Raw genomic sequence first — 22,658 nt, 5'->3', positions numbered from 1 at the left:
ACAGATGAGGAAGCAGAGGCAAGCAAGGTTAACCGACCTGCCCAGGGTCACCCAGTTAGTAAATGAGGCTGGATTTGAACCCTTGGGAGATGAGGCTTCCTGAACACAGGGCAGGCACTTTATCCATTGCGGGACAGAGTGGGATAGATCCCACAAGGGGGTCTGGCTAAATGGCCCCGGAGGTCCCTTGCAGTCCCCAATCTGAGATCCATGATGCCCCAATCACTACTCTCAGGTCCCCCAGTCTGCTCTTCGGCAAAATGCCGGGGGGCGAGGGGGAGCACGGGTAGGCACGGCTGGCTCTGGAGGTCCCTGTCAGCCCCGGATCTCCGATCTCAGCCCCGGGGTCTCCGAAAGTGGGGTGCCAAGTGAGCGGCGGCGCCAGGCCTCTCATTTTCTCTCCTGCCCAAGGCTGGGGGTGCAGGCATGCCGGAGTAAGTCTCCCCAGGCCAGGAACACGCCCGGATGGGAAGGGAACCAGACTTTTCTTTCCCGCTTTCCCCCGCGTTGGGCAGGAAGCCCTTCCCCTGAGCGCCGCGGCTCTCCTCCTCCTTTGCCCCCTCCCCGTTTTGGGGTCGTGGCGGCCCGGGGCGGGGCCGGCGCGCAGGGTAGGGAGGAGCGCAGGCGGGCGCACGGGCGGGCGGGCCGCGGGGCAGGGGAGGGGTTGCCGGCTCGGTTAGCGTGCGTGGCAGTCTCTCCCCACTCAGCAGGGGCGGGGCCGGCGGCTCCTCTCGCCCCCTCCTTCTTGCCTGCCCATCCTCCTTCCTCCTCTCTCTCTCTCTCTCTCTCCTCTCTCTCCCTCTCTCCCTCTCTCGGCGCACTCTCCCTCTCTCTCTCTCCTCTCTCCCTCTCGGCGGCGGCGTCCTCCTCCAGCGCGGCCAGGAGGTCTCCGTGCGCCCCGGTGCCCCCAGCGCCCCGGGAGGAAGGAGGGAGGAGGCGGCCAGGCGGGCGCACAGGCGGCCAGGCAGGCAGGCGGACCGGCGGACCCGTGGACCGGCGGACCGGCGGGCGGGCGGGCAGGCGGGCAGGCAGACGGACAGGCAGGCGCGCTCAGGATCCGGGCGGCGGCGGCTCCCCCCACTCATTCACCCACCCACCCACTCCCAGCCCCGGCCCGGCCATGTCCTCGCCCAAGCAGCGAGGCTCCAAGGGCGGCCCCGGCTCGTCCGCCCCCTCCGAGAAGGGCGCCCACCCGGCGGGCGGCCCCGATGACGTGGCAAAGAGGCAGCAGCAGCCGCAGTCCGAGCAGCAGCCCAGGCAGTCCCCCCAGCCAGCCAAGCAGTCAGCCCAACAGCACAACCAGCAACCCAAGCAGCAGCCGAACCAACAGCCCAAGCAACAGCAGAACCAACAACCCAAACAGCAGCAGCAGAACCAACAACCCAAACAGCAGCAGCAGAACCAACAACCCAAACAGCAGCAGCAGAACCAACAACCCAAACAACAGCAGAACCAACAACCCAAGCAGCAGCAGAACCAACAGCCCAAGCAGCAGCAGCAGCAGAACCAACAGCCCAAGCAGCAGCAGCAGCAGAACCAACAGCCCAAGCAGCAGCATCAGCAGAACCAACAGCCCAAACAGCAGCAGCAGCAGAACCAACAACCTAAACAACAGCAAAACCAACAACCCAAACAACAGCAAAACCAACAACCCAAACAACAGCAAAACCAACAACCCAAACAACAGCCGAACCAACAACCCAAACAGCAGCAGCAGAACCAACAGCCCAAACAGCAGCAGAACCAACAACCCAAACAGCAGCAGCAGAACCAACAGCCCAAACAGCAGCAGAACCAACAACCCAAGCAGCAGCAGAACCAACAGCCCAAACAGCAGCAGCAGAACCAACAGCCCAAACAGCAGCAGCAGAACCAACAGCCCAAACAGCAGCAGCAGAACCAACAGCCCAAACAGCAGCAGCAGAACCAACAGCCCAAACAGCAGCAGCAGAACCAACAGCCCAAACAGCAGCAGCAGAACCAACAGCCCAAACAGCAGCAGCAGAACCAACAGCCCAAACAGCAGCAACAGCAGCAGCAGAATCAGCAGCCGAAGCAGCAGCAGCAGCAGCAGAATCAGCAGCCGAAGCAGCAGCAGCAGCAGAATCAGCAGCCGAAGCAGCAGCAGCAGCAGCAGCAGAATCCGCAACAGAACCAGCAGCCCAAACAACAACAGCAGAACCAACAACCCAAGCAGCAGCAGCAGAAGCAGCAGAAGCAGCAGCAGAACCCACTGTCCCACCCCAAAGGCAACGCTCGGGGAGGGGGAGGCGGTGGGAAATCCTCAGCGGCCTCCGCAGCCTCCTCCTCTTCCTCCTTCTTTGGCAAGCTGGCGAAGGTTCTCAACTTTCTCTTCTACCTCACTCTCATCGCTGGGGCCGGCTTCTCTGGCTGGTGCGTCCATAACGTTCTGGAGGAAGTCCATCAGATCCGGCTCCGGAATGAGGGCTTCACCAGGCAGAGAGAGGAGCTGGGCCAGGGCTTACAAGGCGTCATGCATAAGGTAACGGCCCTTATTTCTCCTTCCAAATAGGGCAGCGAGCACCACAGCCCCAAAGCATCATCCATGTCCTCTTTCCTCTAAATCCCAAGTCAGCAGTAGAGCTTACTTAGCAAGTCACGGTTTGCAAGTGGGCTCAGTATGACCTTGGAGGAGTCATCTCACTTTCCTGATCTTCTAGGGCACCCTCCAGCTCTATGACCTCATGAATCCTTTCCAAACCTCTATACCTCAGTTTCCCTTTCTGTAAAATGAGGAGGTTGTACTAGAATGTCTCTGAGGCCCCTTTCCCCTCCAGATCTATCATACTAAGAAACTTTTTGGACCTGGAACAAGCCATTTAATCTCTCTATGTTTCAGTTTCTTTATTTGTAAGATTGGGGGGATAGGGGGGATTAGAAGGCCTCTGAGGTCTCTTCCTGCTCTGATAGAGTCAGGAAGACCAGAGTTCAAATCTGGCCTCATATTCTCAGGAACTTTGTGACCCTGGGCAAATCACTTAACCTCTGTCTGCCTCACTTTCCTCAACTGTAAGATGGGGATAATAGTAGCACCTACATCTTAGAGTTGTTGTGAAGCTCAAAAGATATAATATTTCTAAGATGCTTTGTAAACTTTAATTGATGTGAGCCATTTTTTTTCCAGCCATTTCTGACTCTTCATGACTCCATTTGGGGTTTTCTTGGCAGAGATACTTGAGTGGTTTGCCATTTCCTTCTCCAATTCATTTTACAGATGAGGAAACTGAGGCAAACAGGGTGAAATGACTTGTCCAGGGTCACACAGCTAGTCAAACTGGGGAAGATGAGTCTTCCAGACTCTAAGCCTAGTACTTTATCCACTACACCATCTTCAAGCCCTTTGTAAATGATAACTGTTGTTTTTATCCTATGATTCTAAACACGTTGATGTGTTAAAACTCATGTATATGTTACAACTGAGTACTTTATCTATTATTGTCCTTATTTTACAGATTAGAAAACTAAAGGTCACAGAAGTTAATCGACAAACATTTAATTAGATCCTTCTATGTGCCAGGTATACAAAGAGAAAAGACTCCCGCCTTCATGGAATTTACATTGTATCTGGGGAAATTGCATGGACATAAAATGGATACAAATTATATACAAAGAAAATGAAAGGTAGTGGAGGACCGGCTGAACCACTTGTACATATCAGTTAGTAACCAAAGTAAGATACAATGTAAATAAGTAAATAACAGGTAATGGAGGGGAATGGAGAAAGGCCTCAGGCAGCATAGGAGATGAGCTTTGAAAGGCTGGAGTCTAAAGGAAGTAAGGAGGGAGGGCATTTCTGGTTATAGGAAACAGCATGTGCAAAGGCATGGTGATTGGATAGGATGTAGTATTTGAGGAAGAGCAAATGTTTTAGTTTGGCTGATTTATACAGTCCAAAAAGGAGAGAGAAATGTGTAATAAAACCTGAAAAGGTAGGTTGGAGACAGATTGTAAAGGGTTTTGAATACCTAATAGAAAAGTTTGTATTTCATCCTAGAATAAAACCCCAGCCTTCCCTCTCCCTCTGTGAGCTGGAATGATTTGGTTTAGAACTCTGCTTTATGAATTTCATTTTGGCAGCTGTCTGGAGGGTAGATTATAATTACAAAATCTAACATTTTACATAGTGTTTTAAAGTTTGCAGAAATGATTTACAAATATGACCTCATTTGATCTCCGCAACTGTGAAATTGGGTGCTATTATTATATCCCCATTTTACAGATGAGGAAAATGAGGTAGCCACAGAGGTTAAATGACTTAACTCAGAGTCACACAGCTAGAAAGTGTCTGAAACCTGATTTGAACTCAGGTTAGTTTTATCTGGCTCGATGCCCAGTATGTTTATCTCCTGGGCCACACAGAGAGAAAGGGAGTTGTCCATGGTCACATTGCTAATAAATGGGAGAGATTTGAACTCTGCTCCTGACTTCCTTCTGATCAGCCATGCCTGCTTGTTTCCAGGTTTTGCTTTGGAGAGTGAGCCAGAAGTTGGAATCCTCTGTCTGGCATTGTCCCTCATGGTGATCAGATCATCCTGTTCTTTTGGGGAAGGGGGCACTTAGGTTGGATGGAGATCCAACCAAGTGGGATCTCTCCAGAACCTTTTTGGGCAGCCCCAGGCTAGGTGGCTGGGCAGGGATGGGGGCACCCCATCTTCCCCCTCCAAACAGAGTCCCCCTTCGTCTTTTTTAGACAGCAGGGGGAAAAATACATCTCCAAAAGTATTTCTCTCCTTCCCCCAAGGATTGAACGGGCCTGCAGTAGTATTCTGTGAGCTGGAGGGTTGATTAACAAAGGGAACCTGTCACAAAACATTAGCCTTGACCTGGAAGGAAACTCCCAGTCTTTGCACTGATTCTTCAATGACTTGGAACAGCTGAGTCTGCAGAACAGCCCAGGAGGGCTGGGCTATAGCCTAGGCCCTATCTGAGCTGCCCCAGACAGAGAAGTAAGAGTGTTCTTGTCCCAAGCTGTCCCAGACAGAGAAATAAGAGTGTTCTTGTCATCTCCTGGCATCCTAAACTTACTTGGGGATCCAGGATTGGAAAGGAAGCTCACTGATCAAAAACTGAAAGGAACCTTAGAGACCATTTCTACCAACTCCCTCATTTTACAAATGAGGAAACTAAGGCTCAAGGAGCAGGTGTGACTTGGAATGTCATAGCTCTAGAGCTCAAAGAACCTTAGAGAGCATCTAAGTCCAACCCTTTCATTTTACAGATGGGGAAACAGAGACCCAAGAGTCCAAGGTTGCACAGATTGTAAATGTCAGAATTATATTTGCATCTAGAGCCTTTGACTTTATGGTCAGAGGGACCTTTTCCCTTACATAGGTTCTGAAAATTTAGAGCTAAGAAAAACTTTCGAGTTCTTCCAGTCCAGCCTTCTCCTTTTTCACATGTATAATAATAGTTCATTTACATAGTAAACCATAAATGTTTGTTATTAATAATATAATCATAATAAAATAACATGTTATTATAATATAATTAAGGGGCAGTTAGGAGGCACAGTGGATAGAGTGCTAGGCCTGGAGTGAGGAGAGCAAATCTAGCCTCAGACACTTACTAGCTGGGTGACCCTGGGCAAGTCATTTCATCCTGTTTGCCTCCATTTCCTCATCTGTAAAATGAGCTGGAGAAGGAGATGACAAACCAGTCCATTATCTTGGCCAAGAAAACCCCAAATGGGATCAAGGAGAATTAGACATGACTGAAAACCAACCAAACAACAACAATATAAGTAGCAATATAATTGATAATGCTTATTTTATTTTATACTCCATAGCTGTTTCTAGATGTTTTGTATAGATGGTTTGTATAGAATAGAAGGAATCTTAGAATAGAAGGATCCCTGTAGGATGTGTATGGACTTAGTTTTAGTATTTTTAAATTCTTTTGTATTTTTATTTATTTTGTTAGATATTTCCCAATTGCATTTTATTCTGGTTTGGGCTGCATTTGAGCATGGTAGATCCTGTGTATCCTGCAGGTACCATGCATTTGATACCTCTGATATAGGCCAATCTCTTCACTTTACAGGTGAAGAAGCTGAGACCTGGCAAGGTTAGGTTACTCTTCCATTGTCATGAAGGCAATATGTGCTGGAGCTGGGGGATAAACCCCAGCTTGGGAGGTAGAGATGGGATTTGAACGAGACCCAAGGCTCTTTTTGACACACTGAAGAGAGGTGTGTTTAACCCATTAAGCTCTACCAGCTTGAATAGCATACTGATATGCATGTCATCTTGGGGGGGTTGGTGAATCCAGAGAGATGATAGGAGGGTATTCCCTGGCCAGAAAGCAACCTGGAGCAATGACTAGAGAGTCAGTCTCAGAGTCAGCTGGGGAGACCCGGGTTCAAGACCAGCCTCTGGTAGATGCTAGCTGTACATCCCTAGAGAATCTGGTCACCTCTCTAGCCCCGAGGTGGCTATCTGAATTGAAGGGGTGGCAGGGGAGAGGCATGTCAGTGGATATCCTTGGAATCTATCACTAGCTCTTGTTCTTTCCTTGATTCTTTCCCTTACTGTCCTCTTGTAGGTAGATAGGTACATGGTGTGGTGGCTAGAGTGTCAGACTTACAATCAGAAAGAGCTGGGTTTGAATCCTGCCTCAGGCATTTACTAGGTGTATGACCATGGGCAAGTAACTTAATCTTCTCCAGCCTCAGTTTTCTCATCTGTGAAGATGTGACTAATGATAGCATTTACCTCATAAGTTTGTTGTGAGGATTAAATGACATGTAACCTATGTATAGCACTATGGAAACCGCCAAGTGCAAGCATTATTTTTATTGGCTTTAAAGTCCATGGGTCTTTGGACTGTGCATTGTGAAAGGGAAGAGGGTGGGAAAAGGAAGAAAAAATAAGGCCCCTCAGGAATTTGTAGTCTCCCTAGGGAGATGAGATCTATACTGAGAAAGGTGGTACGTAACATTGCAAGGGGAGGGATGTATGACTAATTGGCATCTAAGACAGTTGCCAGGCACATTTTGGCATAGGGAATTCCCAATGTGCAACTCCCTGCTCTAATGCAGATTGGCAATACTGTAACTTGTGGCAGCTAGGTGGCACCATAGTGGATAGAGCACTGGGGCCTGGAATCAGGTAGACTCATCTTCCTGAATTCAAATCTGGTCTCAGATACTTACTAACTGTGTGACCCTGGGCAAGTCACTTAACCCTATTTACCTCAGTTTCCTCATCTCTAAAATGAGCTGGAGAGGGAAATGACAAGCCGCTCCAGTATCTTTGCCAAGAAAACCTCCAGATATCAGACATGACTGAAAAATGACTCAACAAGAACAAGATTATAACTCCTTGGAGATTGGGAGTGACTTGCCCAGGGTCACACTGTAAGTGTCTTAGATAGGATTTGAACTCAGGTTCTTTTGACTCTATGTCCAGTGTTTTGCCTAGCCTGTATCATCTAGCTACCTTTGATACCTATAATGTCTAAGACATCCTGGGGTGACTGAGCAGCTCAAAGGCAATAACATATGTGAAGTAGTGTAACTTAAGAGGTCTCTAAACATCAGCTGTTGTTAGCCTGGGCCTCATCTCTGTGTCCCTCTCAACTAGTGAGACTGGCAGGCTCAGTTGGATGGCCTCTTGTCAGGGACATTGGGGAAGGGATTAGTGGCCAGGGAAGGACTGGGTTGAGTGACACCTGAGTTTCCTTCTGGCTTTGAGATTCTGTAGCTGACTGGTAAGTGCACACCATTGTATGATCATAGGATCGCACACCTAGAGCTAAAAGGCAACTCTTTCATTTGACAGGTGAGGAAACTGAGGCCCAGGCAGGATAAACTTCTTCCCCAAGATCACACAGTTGTTTTTTAAATTTCTATTATTTTTAAAATATTTTTCCCCCTAATTACCTGTAAAGACAATTTTTAAAATTAATTTTTACAAATTTTGGGTTCCAAATTTTGTTCTCTCCCTCTTCCCTTCCTGAGACAGTAAACAATTTGATGCAGGTTATATATGTTCAATCATGTAAAACATAGTCCCATATTAGTCATGTTGGATCCCAGAAATATTAAGCATCAGAGGAGAATTTGAACCCAGGATCTCTGACACCAGAGCCAGGTTCTTTCCACTATATCACATGGCCTACTCCTCATTCATTGAAATCCTGCTCATCTCTTAAAGCCCAGCTCATTTGCCATCTCCTCTTATGAAGCCTTCCCTGATCATCCTTCACCCCTAACTCACATCTTTCCCTATTCAGTGATCTCTTCTCCCTGAACTCCCCCTCTAGCCTCAAGTCCTCACATTAAGCTGTTACCTATCAGTTATTTGTACCCTATCTCTTGGCTAGACTGTGAACTGCATGAGTACAGGACCCCTGCTTTATCTTTGAACTTCGTATCTCACTTGGCACCTTTTATAGTATTCTGTATGTGATAGGTAGATAGGTGGATGGAGAGATAGATGGATAGAGAGAAAGATAAATAGATTAAATAGATGGATAGAGGTGGATGAATGCATGCATGTATGGATGTATGTATGTCTGTATGGATGGATGGATAAATGAATAAGTAGATGGATAGAGAGGTAGATGGATAGATGGATGGATGGATGGATGGATGGATGGATGAATAGAGAGGTAGACAGATGGATGGGTGAGTAGATGGATAGATAAATGAATAGAAAGGTAGATGGATGGATAGGTTGTTGTGTTTGTCCTTCTCAAAGAGGACCATGGCATCAGGGAAGGATAACATGACTTGCACTTGACTTTGTTTTGAGTGAGGGAGGGCTGTGCAAGTCACCAGCCTCACTTCTCCTTCAGAGCCATTTGAGTCCAGGGGCCAGATATTCATCAGAATGACTGGAGATGGCCCAGGATGCAATGGGAGACCCTGGCATTTTAGGCTAAGGTCTTTTCAGGTTCTCACTTTGAGTGCGAACAGTAAATTGTACCTGTTTCTCTTGGCCAGCAACCCTGAGCATCTTCCCCTCCCAGTTTGATTTTTTTTTTAATTAAAAAAAAATTTATTAAAGTGGCCATCCCTTGAGTCATTTCTTAAAGAGGCCTATTCAGATGGATAGAGAAGTGGATAGATGGGTAGATGGATAGATAAATGAACAGAAAGGTAGATAGACAGATAGATAGTAGATAGATGGATGAATAGAGAAAGTATTAAATTTACATGTGCCAGACAGCTTGCTAAGCCCTAAGCATACAAATGCAAGCAAGCAAATAATTGCCTGCAGGGAGCTTACTTTCTAATGAGGGAAGACTCCTACATGAAGGAAAGTGGTGCAGGGAGAGCTGTACACTAGGTAGGGAGATAGGAAAGGGTGTGGAGGACTGCTTCCAGGCAATATGAGGCAGAAGCTCCCCTCTCAGAGCTGGGCCCCAGGAACAGGGTCCAAGATTGAGAGAGGGGGAAAGATGAGTTTGATGGCCAGCCAAAGACTGCACAGCGGCGTGGTGAAGAGATGGCCAGGTAGTGGAATTCGAAGTCTGGCAAGCAAAGAAGATCTAGTTACTTAATAAATGTGGCCTTGTATTCAAGTGATTTAGCCCATGATATCCCAGAGAAGGAGGTACCCAGCCACAAAAGAATAAAGATAAGAATAATGATAATACTGTAATAGTTTTAGCTCAAGGCCTTCATTTTTTTTTCTTAATTATTTTTTAATGTTTAACAATCACTGCCATACAATTGAGATTTTATCCCCCCCACACCTATCCCCCACTACCCCCCTCCCTCCCCACGACTGCATACAATTCTGTATAGGTTCTACATATACTTTCCTATTGAGTATATTTTCACTATAGTCATGCTATGTAGTCAGACTAAAATAAATGAAAGAAATCGTATAACAAATCAGAACATGATACACAAAAACATACACATACACAAACATGATCTGCTACATTTTGCGAATGACTTAAATATTTCTTTCTCTGAGTGTGGAAGGCATTTTGCCTTGAGAACCACCATTGGGATTTTTTTTTTTTTTAAGAAGTTCTTGCGTTATTACGAAATTCCAAGTCTACCAGAAAAAACTCTCGCACACTGTGGTCGTTGCTGTGCACAAAGTTCTCCTGGTTCTGCTCCTTTCACTCAGCATCAGGTCATATAAGTCCTTCCAGGCCTCTCTGAAGTCTTCTTGTTCATCATTTCTTATGGCACAATAGTACTCCATTACATTCATATACCATAATTTATTCAGCCATTCCCCAATTGATGGACATCCCCTTGACTTCCAGTTTTTGGCAACTACAAAGAGTGCTGCTATAAATATTTTTGTACATGTGGGACCCTTTCCCATTTTTATGATCTTTTGGGGATACAGTCCTAGTAGTGATATTGCTGGGTCAAAGGGTATAAGGCCTTCATTTTTTAGATAACAAAGCTGAGACACAAAAGGGAAGTGATTCACCTGAGGTGATATATGGTGGAAGATTTAGGGTTCAAACCTAGGCCCTCTGACTGAAACCAAGTGCTCTACTCTCTTCCAGACACCCCTGGGTGGGATTACTGCTACTTCCTTTCCTCTCAAGAGTTTAGGGTAGTTATGAGCATCATAGATTTAGAGTTGGAAAGGATCCTAGGTACCAAGTCTAACTGCCGACTTATACAGATGAGGAAACTGAGGCCCAAAGACTTTATAGGGGTCACATAACTTGTAAATGGCAGAAGAATTTGACTTTTGGGCATGGGATCACAGACTTCAGACTAGAAAGAAAGTACTTGAGATAGCAGGTTTAGAAAATGAAAGGGACCTTAATGTCATTGTCTAATCACATTTTAAAAATGAAGAAACAGAGTGAGATAAAAGGACCAGGGCTCAGAGTCACTCCCAGATTCCTCTCCCCTTCACTCTTGTTCAGCCTTAGGGGTTATTCCAAAATGGATTCCATGGGATAAGAATGGTCTTCCTTAGGAGATAGTAGGTTTTCCTCCACTAGCATGCTTTTACTCAAGATTGGATGGTCCCTTGATGGCTCTTTGGTCCTTTCTAATTCTGAAATTCTGTGAGTTTTGGGCAAATAAACCTCCTTATTAGCAGACATCTTTGGAGGCCAAGATTTGTGGAGTCATCCAAGGTCATCCCCCTCATTCATGGATTCTTAATCCCATTTGTGCCATGGACTCCTTTGGCAATCTGTGAAACCCATAGACCCCTTCTTAGAGAGTAATGTCTTTAATTACTATAAGTAAAATGCGTAGGATTACTAAGTAATCCAGTTATATTGAAATATAGTTATGAGTCAGGAAGACTCACCTTTCTGAGTTCAAATCTGGCCTTAGACATTAGCTGTGTGACCCTGGGCAAGTCACTTCACCCTGTCCGCCTTAGTGTCTTCATTTGCAAAATGATATGCTCTAAAGTTTACAGACCTGAGGCTGAGAACTCCTGCATTAGGGGATTAGACCCTATTTCAGGGCCAAGGCTAGACCCTAGGTCTCACCGTTTCCCTTTCTGTCTCTTATTTCCCCTCCAGTGACTAGGTAATAAATGCTGGTTGAATGAATGGATGGGATGGGAAAAGGAACACTACCTTGGTAGCCTCCTGGTGCCTTTGGGACCCGGATTAGGACTAGGCTAGCTTCAGGGAATCCAGCCAGTTACACAGCTGTTTGACATGTAGCATTTGGCTGTGAGGGATGTTTCCTGTTCTGCTCTAACTCCCAGCCGCCTGAGGCTAAAAATAGCCCCAGTCCCCCCCCCTCTGTAGCGGACATTCCAGCCTTGAAATAAAGGGAAGCCCTGATGGAGTTCAGAGCAGCTTCAGGTCTGGCTACGACTGGAGCTGAGTCTCTCATATATCCAGAAAGTTGGGGGTGTTTGAAATCACAGACATTTTGAGGGAGAGGGGAGAGTGAAGAGCCTGTATAGACATCACAGTGATGCTCAGGATAAAACTCAGTTCTTCAGATGTGCTCTGATTGTATCTTCAGATTCTAAATGAGGATTTCTCACTTGGCTTTAGTGTGTCCAATAAAAGGTCATCAGGGGGATCAGGGAATCAGTAAGAAGCTCCTGTTCTATCCATTAACAGCAGCAAACACTCACCTAGTGTTGGGTACTGGCAAATAGAATTTGTTTAGACACTGTGGGGTTTTTTAATTTTTGGTTTTTGGAAAGAGCATTGGATTTGCAATCAGGAGAACCTTGGTTTTCTTTCTTTCTGTTTTTTTCCCCCTTTTGGCAATCAGGGTTAAGTGACTTGCCCAGGGTCTCAAAGCTAGTAAGAACCAGAGAATCTTGGTTCTCAACTTTTGCTCTGGCTTTAGTTGTACAGGTGATCCTGATCTAGTGATCTTTAAACCTCATCTGTAAAATGGGGATTATAATACTTAGCTAATGAGACAGCTGGGGCTGCCATAGTGCACAAAGTGCCAGGCTTGGAGTCAGGAAGACCCATCTTCCTGAGTTCAAATCTGGTCTCAGACACTTAGTAGATGTGTGACTCTGGGCAAGTCATTAACCCTATTTACCTCAGTTTCCTCATCTCCAATATGAACTGGAGAAAGAAACGGCAAACCCCTTCAGTGTCTTTCCCAAGAAAATCCCAAATGGGGGTCACAAAGAGTCAGACAGGACTGAAATGACTCAACAATCAACAACAATTAGAAAAAAGAAGTTATTGGAATGTGAATTAGGATAATAATATGGGATAGTCCCTACTTTATGGAGTTCAGAGCCTAAATCGGTGGATGGGACACATAACTTCTGAGTTTGGAGAGGAGGATGCTTCTGACGATCCATTGCTTAGCACAGTGCCTGGCGTGTAGTAGGCAATTTAATAAATGTTGATTGATACCAACAAGGTGACTTCTTTCAGAGCTCTGCTCAAGAGCCATGTCCTTATATGAGACCCTTTGGTGAGGTCGTGTGGGTATAGGGGAAGGACACTGAATTTTGAAGTCAGTAGACTTGGGGTTGAATCTCCCTTCTGCCTCTCACTCTCCTACTTAAACTGTCTTGGCTTCAGGCTCCTCATCTGTAAGATGAAGGGGTTGGACTTATCACCTCTTGCAGCATTAGATCTCTGACCCTAGGATAGTCAATGGGCCTCAGTTTCCTCATCTGTTAAATGAGAGGGTTATACTAAATGACATGTAGGGGGCCCTCCTAGCTCTAAGGCTATGATAGTATGAACCCCGTGAGGTTAGAGCTACAGGAATTATCCCCATGTTGTCCCCCCACCAACACCCACACACCTACTCACACACTTTACAATTTCCAGAGTGTTTCCTTGATAATCCTGGGAGGTAGGTGCTATTATGATCATTCCTATTTTACAGATGAAAAAACTGAGACTGAGAGAGGCTAAGTGGCCCATGATAAATGCCAAAGACTGAATTTAAACTCAGATTTTTCTGACTACAAGTCCAGAACTCTATGCACTATATATCATACTGCCTTCTCTCTTTTACAGAGTGAGAAACTGATAAGGGAGGTAACTTGTTCACTATCACACAGGTAGTAAGTAGTAGGCTCAGTATTTAAGCCCACGTCATGGGATCATAGACTTAGAACTGGAAAGGACTCAACCCCTCCTTCCCCCCTCCCCTTGTTTTATTGATTGAGAAAACTGAGCCCCAGAATGATGACGTGACTTGCCTAAGGTCACGTCTAGTAAGTGTCAAAGACTGAATTCAAACTCAAGCCCATGAATTACAAATCCAGTTCTTTTGCAATTTCCTCACCGTGTTTCTCTGTATGGTTCAGTATTTAGGCAATCTATTAATGCTTTCATAATGTAGTAACTTACTTTTGGCATCTTAATCTCCCTTAATCTCTGATTGGGAAGGCCCATGCTTACTTAAAGCTTGTAGTAGGAGCAGTCTGGCCCTGATCCCTCCATCCATTCTGAGACCTGAGAGCTCATCTTATCCAACCTCCTTATTTTACTAATGAGAAAAATCAAGACCCACACCAAGAAATTGTCTTGGTGCAGGTTATATAGGCAGCTTAGCCTCAGGATTTGAACTCAGGCTACCTGACTCCAAAACTACCATTCTTTCTACTCCACCATAGTATTCCTTAAAAAAAAATATTGCTAACTTTTGTTCTTATATCACGCTCACTTCCCAATATAGCATTCCTCCCCCTCCTGCTGCTCTCAGCAGCTATTCCTTATGAAACAAAATTTAAAAAAAAAGCATTTCAGTCAAACTAACCAACATATGGAAAAAGTCTGACATTAAATGGAGTGTTCCATACCCAGAGTTCCCCACCTGTGCAAAAAAAAGGGAAGGAGTCATATTTTTATATTTCTCCTTTGGAGTCATGATGTTTCAATTAACTGAACTAACCAGGCATTACAAGTGGTAGTAACAGCCCCAAGATTTGAACCCAGGTCATGGGATCATAAATTTAGGAAAGGGACCTTAAGAGAACATCTGACCTAACCCCCTAATCAGCTTCAACCAGAAGATTTTTTTATCCTTTTTTTTCTTTCTCCCCTCTGTGTATCAGTCAAGTTTAGGGACCACTCATGAAGTTGAAGTCAGACATCTTTGGCTCTGATGGGGCTTGGTAGTGCCTGATTTATTGCAGTCTGAGGCATGAATGGAAGAGATGGGAAAAGGGAAGAGAGGATGTAGGGTATCATTAATAGTTGTCTTGGATGCTGTAGGGTTCTGCATCTCAAGGGGAGATTATTAGGGTAGTGGGAGACCAGAAGTCCAAAGAACCTGGGTTCCCATCCTGCCGCTGTGACCGTTGGGTCTCCATTTCCTCATATGATAATAAAAATAGCTGCTTATATGGCATTTTGGGACAGTTAGGTGGTACAATGGATAGGACACCATGCCTGGAGCCAGCAAGACTCATTTCCCTGAGTTCAAATCCAGCCTCAGATACTTATTTATGTGACCCTGGGCGTGTCACTTAACCCTATTTGCCTCAGTTTCCTCATCTGTAAAGTGAGCTGGAGAAGAAAATGGCAAACCACTCCAGTATCTTTGCTGAGAAAACCACAAATGGAGTCACAGAGTCAGACACGACTGAAAATGAATCAACAACATATTTTACAGTTTTCAAAGCATTTTCTATCCATTATCTTATTTGATTCTCATAACAATCATTTGTGGTTTGTCCTTTGGGTATTCCCATTTTACTGATGAGGACGTTGAAGCACCATGACTTGCTTGAGATCACACAGCTGGAATTCAAAGAGTCTGAGATGGAAGGTCCCTCAGAGGTGATCTAGTCTAACCTGAACAGGATGCAAAATCCCTTTTGACGCTCCCATTAAGTAGTCATCCAGTCATTTCTTCCAGACCTCTATAACCCAACAGTGCTGTCAGGAAATGTCTCAGCAACCTCTACCCATCTATTCCATATGTTGTCCCATGGGATCAAGTAGAACCATGCTAATCATTCCTTGTCCTGGAAATTCTCTTTAGATATTTGAAGACTTGACATCATCTCTCCCTACACCCCAAATTTTCTTTACTACAGGATAATTTATACCCCTATTTCCTTCAACTGATTCTTATACAGCATGCTACTGAGGCCCTTTGAAATTCTGGTTGCCCTTCTTTGGACATTGCCAAGTTCATCAAAGTCCTTTCTAAAATGTGGGGCCCATAACCAAGCATGTGCTGGTAAATGTTTAAAAACTGATTTTCTAAGAAAAAAAAAGTACATGTAATACACTTTTCAGTTTAATTCACATTATTAAGGAAAATGCAGTCACTTTAAGTGTAATCATTGGTGATTTCTAAAGTGAATGTCCATTTCTAAATTGATGCCTGGACTTTCTTAAGTCTAGACAATCGATAAGACAATGAATCAAGCCTTAATTTAGAGCATTTCCTGATTTCTGAGATCTGCACTCTGATGACTGTGGAGGAGAGTGAGGTCAATGACTGTGCAGCTCTGCCTCACTTAAATCTAATTCATATACAAGTCAAGACATCACCCTCCTGATGTCATTGGTCAAAATGAAGGATGTACAAAAAATTCTTATGCTAAAAATTTAAAATTGGCTCAGGTTCAAGCTGACCTTCAGTTCACCCCTGCCCATAGTAGCATGCAATACCTCATGTCCCCCAAAGTGTTAATGCAGTTTTACATTATTAGCTTAAATAATGGGTGTCAAGCTAATAGCTTAATAGCTTAGTGCAATTTTATACTATTAGTTTAAAGCCTATTATTTAAGCTAATAACGTAAAACTGCACAAAGACTTTTTGAATATCTGGTACTTGCAATCTTGGGACAGAGTTCAGTGGACCTGCCATCTCCCTACTCTTGGATAATGGGCATCTCATTGATGATCTCATTAGATTTTTTATTTTTTGGCTTAGTTCTGTTGATGTTCCTTGAGTTTGGAGTCAACTCAAATCCTCATACCTTTTTTTATAATATTAAAATCTATCTGGTCATGTCCTGCCACTCTTGTACGTATGAAGATGATTCTTTGAACCAAAGTGTAGGACTTTACATTTATCTCTTAACAGAGCTAAACAATTTCACCTTATTAGGTTGTTGGGAGGTGTGTTATGTAGTGGATAGAGAGTTGGAAAGGCCTGGCTTCAAGCCTGTGTTTGACATATTGGCTGCATGGGCAAATGCTTCTCATTTACCCTAGGCAACTCTTCCAGACATAAGTTGCTGAGAAGGTACTGACCTGCATTGGTGGAGGGAGTTTTCCTCACCTGGAGTTCCCCATACTCATGATATTTCCCTATCTAGATTCATTTGAACTAGTCTAGACCAGGGCTTCTTAAACTTTTTCCACTCTCCACCACATCAGTGCTTCTTAAGTTGTGGGGTTGTGATTCACAGTTTAAGAAGTGTTGGGACTGTAGAACTTTTTGGATCCAGACTTGATCATCCATTATGTTCTCTCTCTAGCCTTCCCAGTTTTGTGTCATCTCCAGATTTGATAAATATGCCAACCTTTATCTAAACCTCTGAGCAAAAACCTTAACTATCACAGACCCTAGGACACTGTTAACAGATAATTACTTCCAAGTTGACACTGGGCTGTTAATGACTACTCCTTGGGTCAGATCTTTGGAGATTCTGAACCAGCAGGAGAGACTGTGAAATGCTTTACAAAAATCTACATAGAGGATTGCCATAATATTAGTAGCTATAGACCTAACTAGTTGATCATTTTCTTGATCAAAAAACCTTTAGTGCAAGGGTCTTCAACCTGGGGTCTCTAAACTTTTTGAAAAATATATTTTGATTCCCATATTATAATATGATTTGTTTTCTTTGTAATCCTATGGATTTTATACATCCAAAACCATGATGCTGAGAAGGGGTCCATGGGCTTCATGGGACTGGTTGCCCAGGAAATCCATGACACAGACAAAAGCAGGGATCCCTGCTTTAATCATTCTCTGTCAGGTGTCAGTTATGCTTATTGACTTGAATTAGGACTAGAGGCTTAGAACTGATTCTAGAACCAGACCTCTCTGCCATGTTGTTGGGGACATAGGGAGAGGCACGGTATATATCTTTGCTATGTCACTAATGACAAATTTCATTCCATACTTCTGTGTCTTAACCTATTTTCATAGGTCCCAAGACCAACCTACCCCATCCTAGATTCTGGCATCATCAGCCTGGTACATTATAGAGCTTTAGAAATTCTAGTTGATTTAGCAATAGCCAATGTAGATGTGATAGGTTACCAGGTTGCTATGGATGTAAATTCCCCTCATTCAAATCCATCTGCTTCTCCTGGGGATTAATATCTGGCTTCTTCTTTTAGGTGCAGTCTCTACAGTCTACGTTTGTGAGTTTTGAGTCCATCTTGAAAAACTCCCAACATAAGCAAGAACTGACAGAGAAAGCAATCAAGCAGGGGGAGAATGAGATCAATCGTATCAGCGAAGTGCTGCAAAAATTGCAGAATGAGATCCTGAAGGACCTTTCAGATGGCATCCATGTGGTCAAGGATGCTAGGGAAAAGGATTTCAACTCCCTGGAGCACACTGTGGAAGAGAGACTCACAGAGCTCACCAAGTCCATCAATGAGAACATCGCCATATTCACTGATGTCCAGAAGAGGAGCCAGAAAGAAATCAACGAGGTAAAAGCCAAGATCTCTTCATTGGAGGAGACAGATTGGTACAAAGATGACTTGAAAGCACTGAGGGATGTAGTGGATGGACTTCAGACCTCAGTGAAATCCAGAGAAAAGGATATTGAGTCCTTGAAAAGTTCCCTGGAGACCATGGAGTCTGATGTCTATACCGAAGTCAAAGAATTAGTCAGCTTGAAACAGGAGCAGGAAAAGTTCAAGGAAGCTGCTGACAATGAACATCTCACATTGCAATCCCTGAGGGAGAAGATTCTTCAGGCTGAGGCTTCATTGTCCCATCTCCCCAATGAGATAAAGAGATTGGAAGAAGATGTGCGCCAGGTTAAAGCAAACTCCAACCAACAAGATGAGAATGACATTTTCAAGAACACAAAAGCCTTAGACTCTCTTCAGAGGAGGAGCGATGATTTTGATTCCAGGTTGGAGGACCTGGAAGGCAACCTCCAGGCCATCCAGACGACATCGTCTCAGCAGATGAAAACTCTGGAATCCATTCTTTCCAAGAATGAGGAGCATGAACATCAGCTGGCCACCCTCCAGGAGCACCTCGAAAGTATCACGGCTTCCCATGGGTTGTTGGGTGAGGATAAAGAGGGCCTCAAGAGTACCATGAGAAGCCTGGGGGAGTCTCAGCTCTCCCTCTACAATGACGTGGAGGAACTGAAGAGAAGTGTGAGCGAGCTTCCCAGTGCCGTGGACTCCCTGGAGAAGGTGCAGAAACAGGTGCGCACTCTGCTTGAAAATGCCCAGGGGGACGCTTCTCTTCCTCCTAACTATCTAGAAAAACTGGCGTCCGTGGACGACTTAAAATCCTCCTTAAGCCAACTGGAATCAGACCTAAAAATGGTTAGGACTGCTGTGGATAATAATCTGGTCCCCTACGCAGTGAAAATTGAAACCAATAAGAATGATTTAGATGCCCTGAGGAGAGAGCTGAATCGACTGTTTGTGGAAGTTGAGAAAATTTATGAAAGAGTCTAAACGAGTTATCGATGCTGGTGTGGAATTTCAAAGTCCCCCCCACCCCGTTTCTCATGGCCAAAAAAAAATCATCCCTCTTTATAACGAGCAATAGACACTCATGGAAGCTCTTGGGCATCCTCTGATGCCCCCTTGCCTACCCAGTTAATTTATTTGCCATTGTTAGGCTATACCTGTGAGAACAGGGCTATGGTTGCTTCATTATTTTGTGTTGACTTTCCTGAAGGGCCCCCATCTCCAGGAATCTAAGGTTCCTTCTAAAAAGATGTTTTGAACATCGCAGAAGGGCGAGAATGATTTCAGGTGACAATAAACAGGAATCGATTAGCATTATTAGCCTCAAAGAGCCACCTTGGCCGCCATTTTTTACTCAAGTAATAAAAAAAAAAAGCTAATTAAAATTATCCGTAAGGAAAATACATTTGGTTTTTTTGTTTTGTTTTTTGTTTTTTGATGGGAGTGGGGAGGGCCCAAGTTTTCCATGAGATGTCAGTCATTTAGTCTTCCACTCTTAACCTGGCTGGAAACCAGAAACATCAGCACAATTTAGGGGAAAAATATACCAATTCCTAGTTTGTTTTTTTTTAACTACTTTACCATAGTCCCTCCCATAGGTGCTTTCTTATAGTTTCTCTTTCATCCCTATTCTTTCCATCCCCATTCTATACATCCTCTAGTGATATCCAAGGTAACTATGCAAGACTCAGAAGGCTCCGAATGCCAAGATGGGGCATCCACACTGAGTAATCTTGAGCCCATCTGTGCCAAATCTTGTAGTTGGGTCATCAGATAACTCTTAGACTTAGCAGCCCAGAACAGGGGTCTGATAATATTCTTGAATCATATCCCAGGAGCAGCACAGCGGAATGGGGCGTCCCCTCAGGTATGCAGACCAAATGTCTATAACCTATTTTTTTTTTGTTTTTTTTTTAAAAAATGATACTCATGGGGATCCACTAACAGTAGATTCCTGTCTGTCAGTGGGAAAAAGTATGCACTGCATTTCATGTCATTGTTTGCTCTGTCCCCAAGCTGCCCTGTTCCTGATGGTCTGTCCTGTCCTGTTCTGTCCTTTAAAGCCATTTTGTTTTTCCTCCATGTGGAGTAATTTCAGACGTTCGTTTAGTTGACTGTGAAATGAACTGTATGGCTTCTTTACAGTATTTTTAATTCTTAATAAACACTTTGGAGCTTTGTACTCATGGGTGTGATAGGAGTTTTTATTTGCTTGAGGAGCAGGCTTTGATGGTATGGCCAAAATCGCCTTTCAGAGATAAGTGACTCAAGGTGGAGGTGGCAGTCCTTGGAGGCCCATTAGTCCACTGAGCCTTCAGCCACTTCACGGGGGACTGTCTGGGATCCTGCCATTTATTTGTTCTTTTGTTACACAGAGAGGAAGCATGGTGTACTGAGTAGAGATCTGGCCTTAAACATGGGAGGATTTGGGATCAAAGGACATACTTGGAAAGCCATTAGAACAGGGCCTGGAATGTAGTAGACTTGCCTTCCAAGTCTCATTTATGACACTTACCTGACCCTGGCTAAGTCAGCTTAACCTTTCAGTGTCCTAGACATCCAGGACACTGGGTTTTATACTGGTTTCTGTGCATCTTTTTCCCCCTTAATACTTTGATAATTGTTGATGAGTCGTTTTGATCATTTCTGATTTTTTTGTGACTCCATTTGAGGTTTTCTTGGCAATGATACTGACATGATTTGCCATTACCTTCTCCAGTTCATTTTACAGATGAGGAAACTGAAGCAAACAGTTTTAAGTGACTTGCCCAGGGTCACACAGTTTGTAAGCATCTGAGGCCAGATTTGAACTTGGATCTTTCTGATTCCAGACCCAGGGCTCTATTCACTGCACTACCTAAGCTGCTCCATTTAAATTATTATAATTCACCAAAATTGGTTTCTTTTGTAATGCTATGTATCCTATTTTATTCTTTTAAAAGCATTCTGAAAGAGGGTCCAAAGCTTCCACCAGAGTCTCAAAAGGGTCCATGACATACACAAAAACATTTAAGAATCCCTGAGCTAAGATCATAATTTGAGTAGCTGCCAGTCTGTACTGGTAGAAGGAGTTTCCTTTCCTGGGAATCTCCCTGTATCAATTAAATCACAGGTCTGATCCCTATCTCCAGTGCTCTCGCTGAGGATCATAGATTTAGAGCCGCGAGGATTCTTAGAGGTCATCGTGTCCAACCTACCTATTTTACAGATGGGAAAGCTGAGACTGAGATGGGAGCTGAGCCAGACTCTGAACCCAATGTTGTTCACACACTTCCTCAAACACACAAACTCCTTAGCCAGGTATCTGAAGCCCCCTGCCTTCTGCATTCCTTCCTCATATCCAACTCTGAGGATCCTTAGCTTCCTACAAGGTTTCTACAGTTTCCTTGGATTCTCCTGGTAGGGTTCCCTTCCTTCTCAGACTTCCTGGTAAACTGTTCTATAGTCTGCAACTTAGAAGAGAATGTAAACTCTAAGAACAGGGACCATTTTGGTACTACTCTTTGTATTTTCCTTGCCTGTTCCTCATACAGTAGGGCTCTAGATGAGACTTGTGATTTCACTGGTTTAGGGGAATCGCATGTGAGGAAATTCTTCACCAATGTACCTTTCTTTCATTAAAGCCTTAGAATTTGCTTGGGCACTGAATGGTTAATAATATTTGACATTTATATAGTGTGCCAAGTGCTTTCCAGTTATCTCCTTTGATCCTCACAACAACCCTGGGAGGAAGGTGCTTTATCCCCATTTTACAAATAAGGAAACTGAGGCAAGCAGCTTAAGTGATTTGCCCAAGGTCATAGCTGTGTAAGGCCAGATATGAACTCAGATCTTCCTGACTGTCCCATGCCCTAGCTCACCAGGGTTCCTCAACCAGTGTGTCAGAAGTGAGACTTTGAACCCAAGGTGGCTCTATCCACCACACCAGGTTGCTTCTTGAAGTATTTGTTTGAATTGACTTGAATGCATTCACATCTGTTATATGCCTACTGTGTTCATGTCACTTGTGGTAGGCATTGGGGTAGAGCAAAATGGAAAATATGGTCCTTGTGCTTGAGCTATTAGGAGGACCAGAGGGTAGCTAGGTGGTGCACTGGATATAGTACTGGCCCTAGAGTCAGGAGGACCTGGATTCTAATGTGACTTCAGACACTTCTTAGCTTGTGACCCCCAGCAAGTCACCTAACCCTGTTTGCCTCAGTTTCCTCATCTGTAAAATGAGTTGGAGAAGGAAATGGCAAACCACTCTAGTATCTTTGCCAAGAAAACCCCCAAAAGGGGTCACAAAGACTTGGACACAACTAAGGGGGTCGGAATGGGGTGGAGTGGGGAGGAAGATCAGGCAAACACACAGATCAACTTGAGAGAGACAGTGTGGACATATGTAGCATCCTAAAAGTCTTAGTTTTAAGCTTATATGTGTATATATATGTATACACACATACATATATGTACACATACATACATATGCATGTAAACATACTGTGTAAATACATTATAGATAACACGCATATTATGTTTATATATACATACACAACATTTTATAAATATGCGCAATGTATGCTATGTATTTCTTTACACATATATGCATATATTTACA

At 44.2% G+C, this 22,658-nt stretch overlaps 1 protein-coding gene across 1 annotated transcript; it reads left to right on the top strand.

Moving 5' to 3' along the window:
* The first annotated feature begins 736 nt into the window (after positions 1-736).
* On the top strand, positions 737-20,240 carry CKAP4 (cytoskeleton associated protein 4). Its single transcript, XM_072655813.1, has 2 exons — positions 737-2,503; positions 17,729-20,240. The coding sequence occupies exons 1-2, from the start codon at positions 1,121-1,123 to the stop codon at positions 19,040-19,042; spliced, it is 2,697 nt and encodes an 898-aa protein (XP_072511914.1). The 5' UTR covers positions 737-1,120; the 3' UTR covers positions 19,043-20,240.
* Positions 20,241-22,658: the final 2,418 nt, after the last annotated feature.

Source organism: Notamacropus eugenii, chromosome 3 (genome assembly GCF_028372415.1).
Source record: "Notamacropus eugenii isolate mMacEug1 chromosome 3, mMacEug1.pri_v2, whole genome shotgun sequence".
Classification (NCBI taxonomy): domain Eukaryota; kingdom Metazoa; phylum Chordata; class Mammalia; order Diprotodontia; family Macropodidae; genus Notamacropus; species Notamacropus eugenii.
Note: the sequence above shows the minus strand (reverse complement) of the source record. Positions and strands in the feature narration are given on the sequence as shown.

What these genes read in the sequence shown, in the direction of transcription:
- CKAP4 (XM_072655813.1), top strand. Translation starts at nt 1,121, where the DNA reads ATGTCCTCGCCCAAGCAGCGAGGCTCCAAGGGCGGCCCCGGCTCGTCC. An exon ending in TACAAGGCGTCATGCATAAG is followed by an intron (nt 2,504 to 17,728) that starts GTAACGGCCCTT and finishes TTCTTCTTTTAG; the next exon opens with GTGCAGTCTCTACAGTCTAC.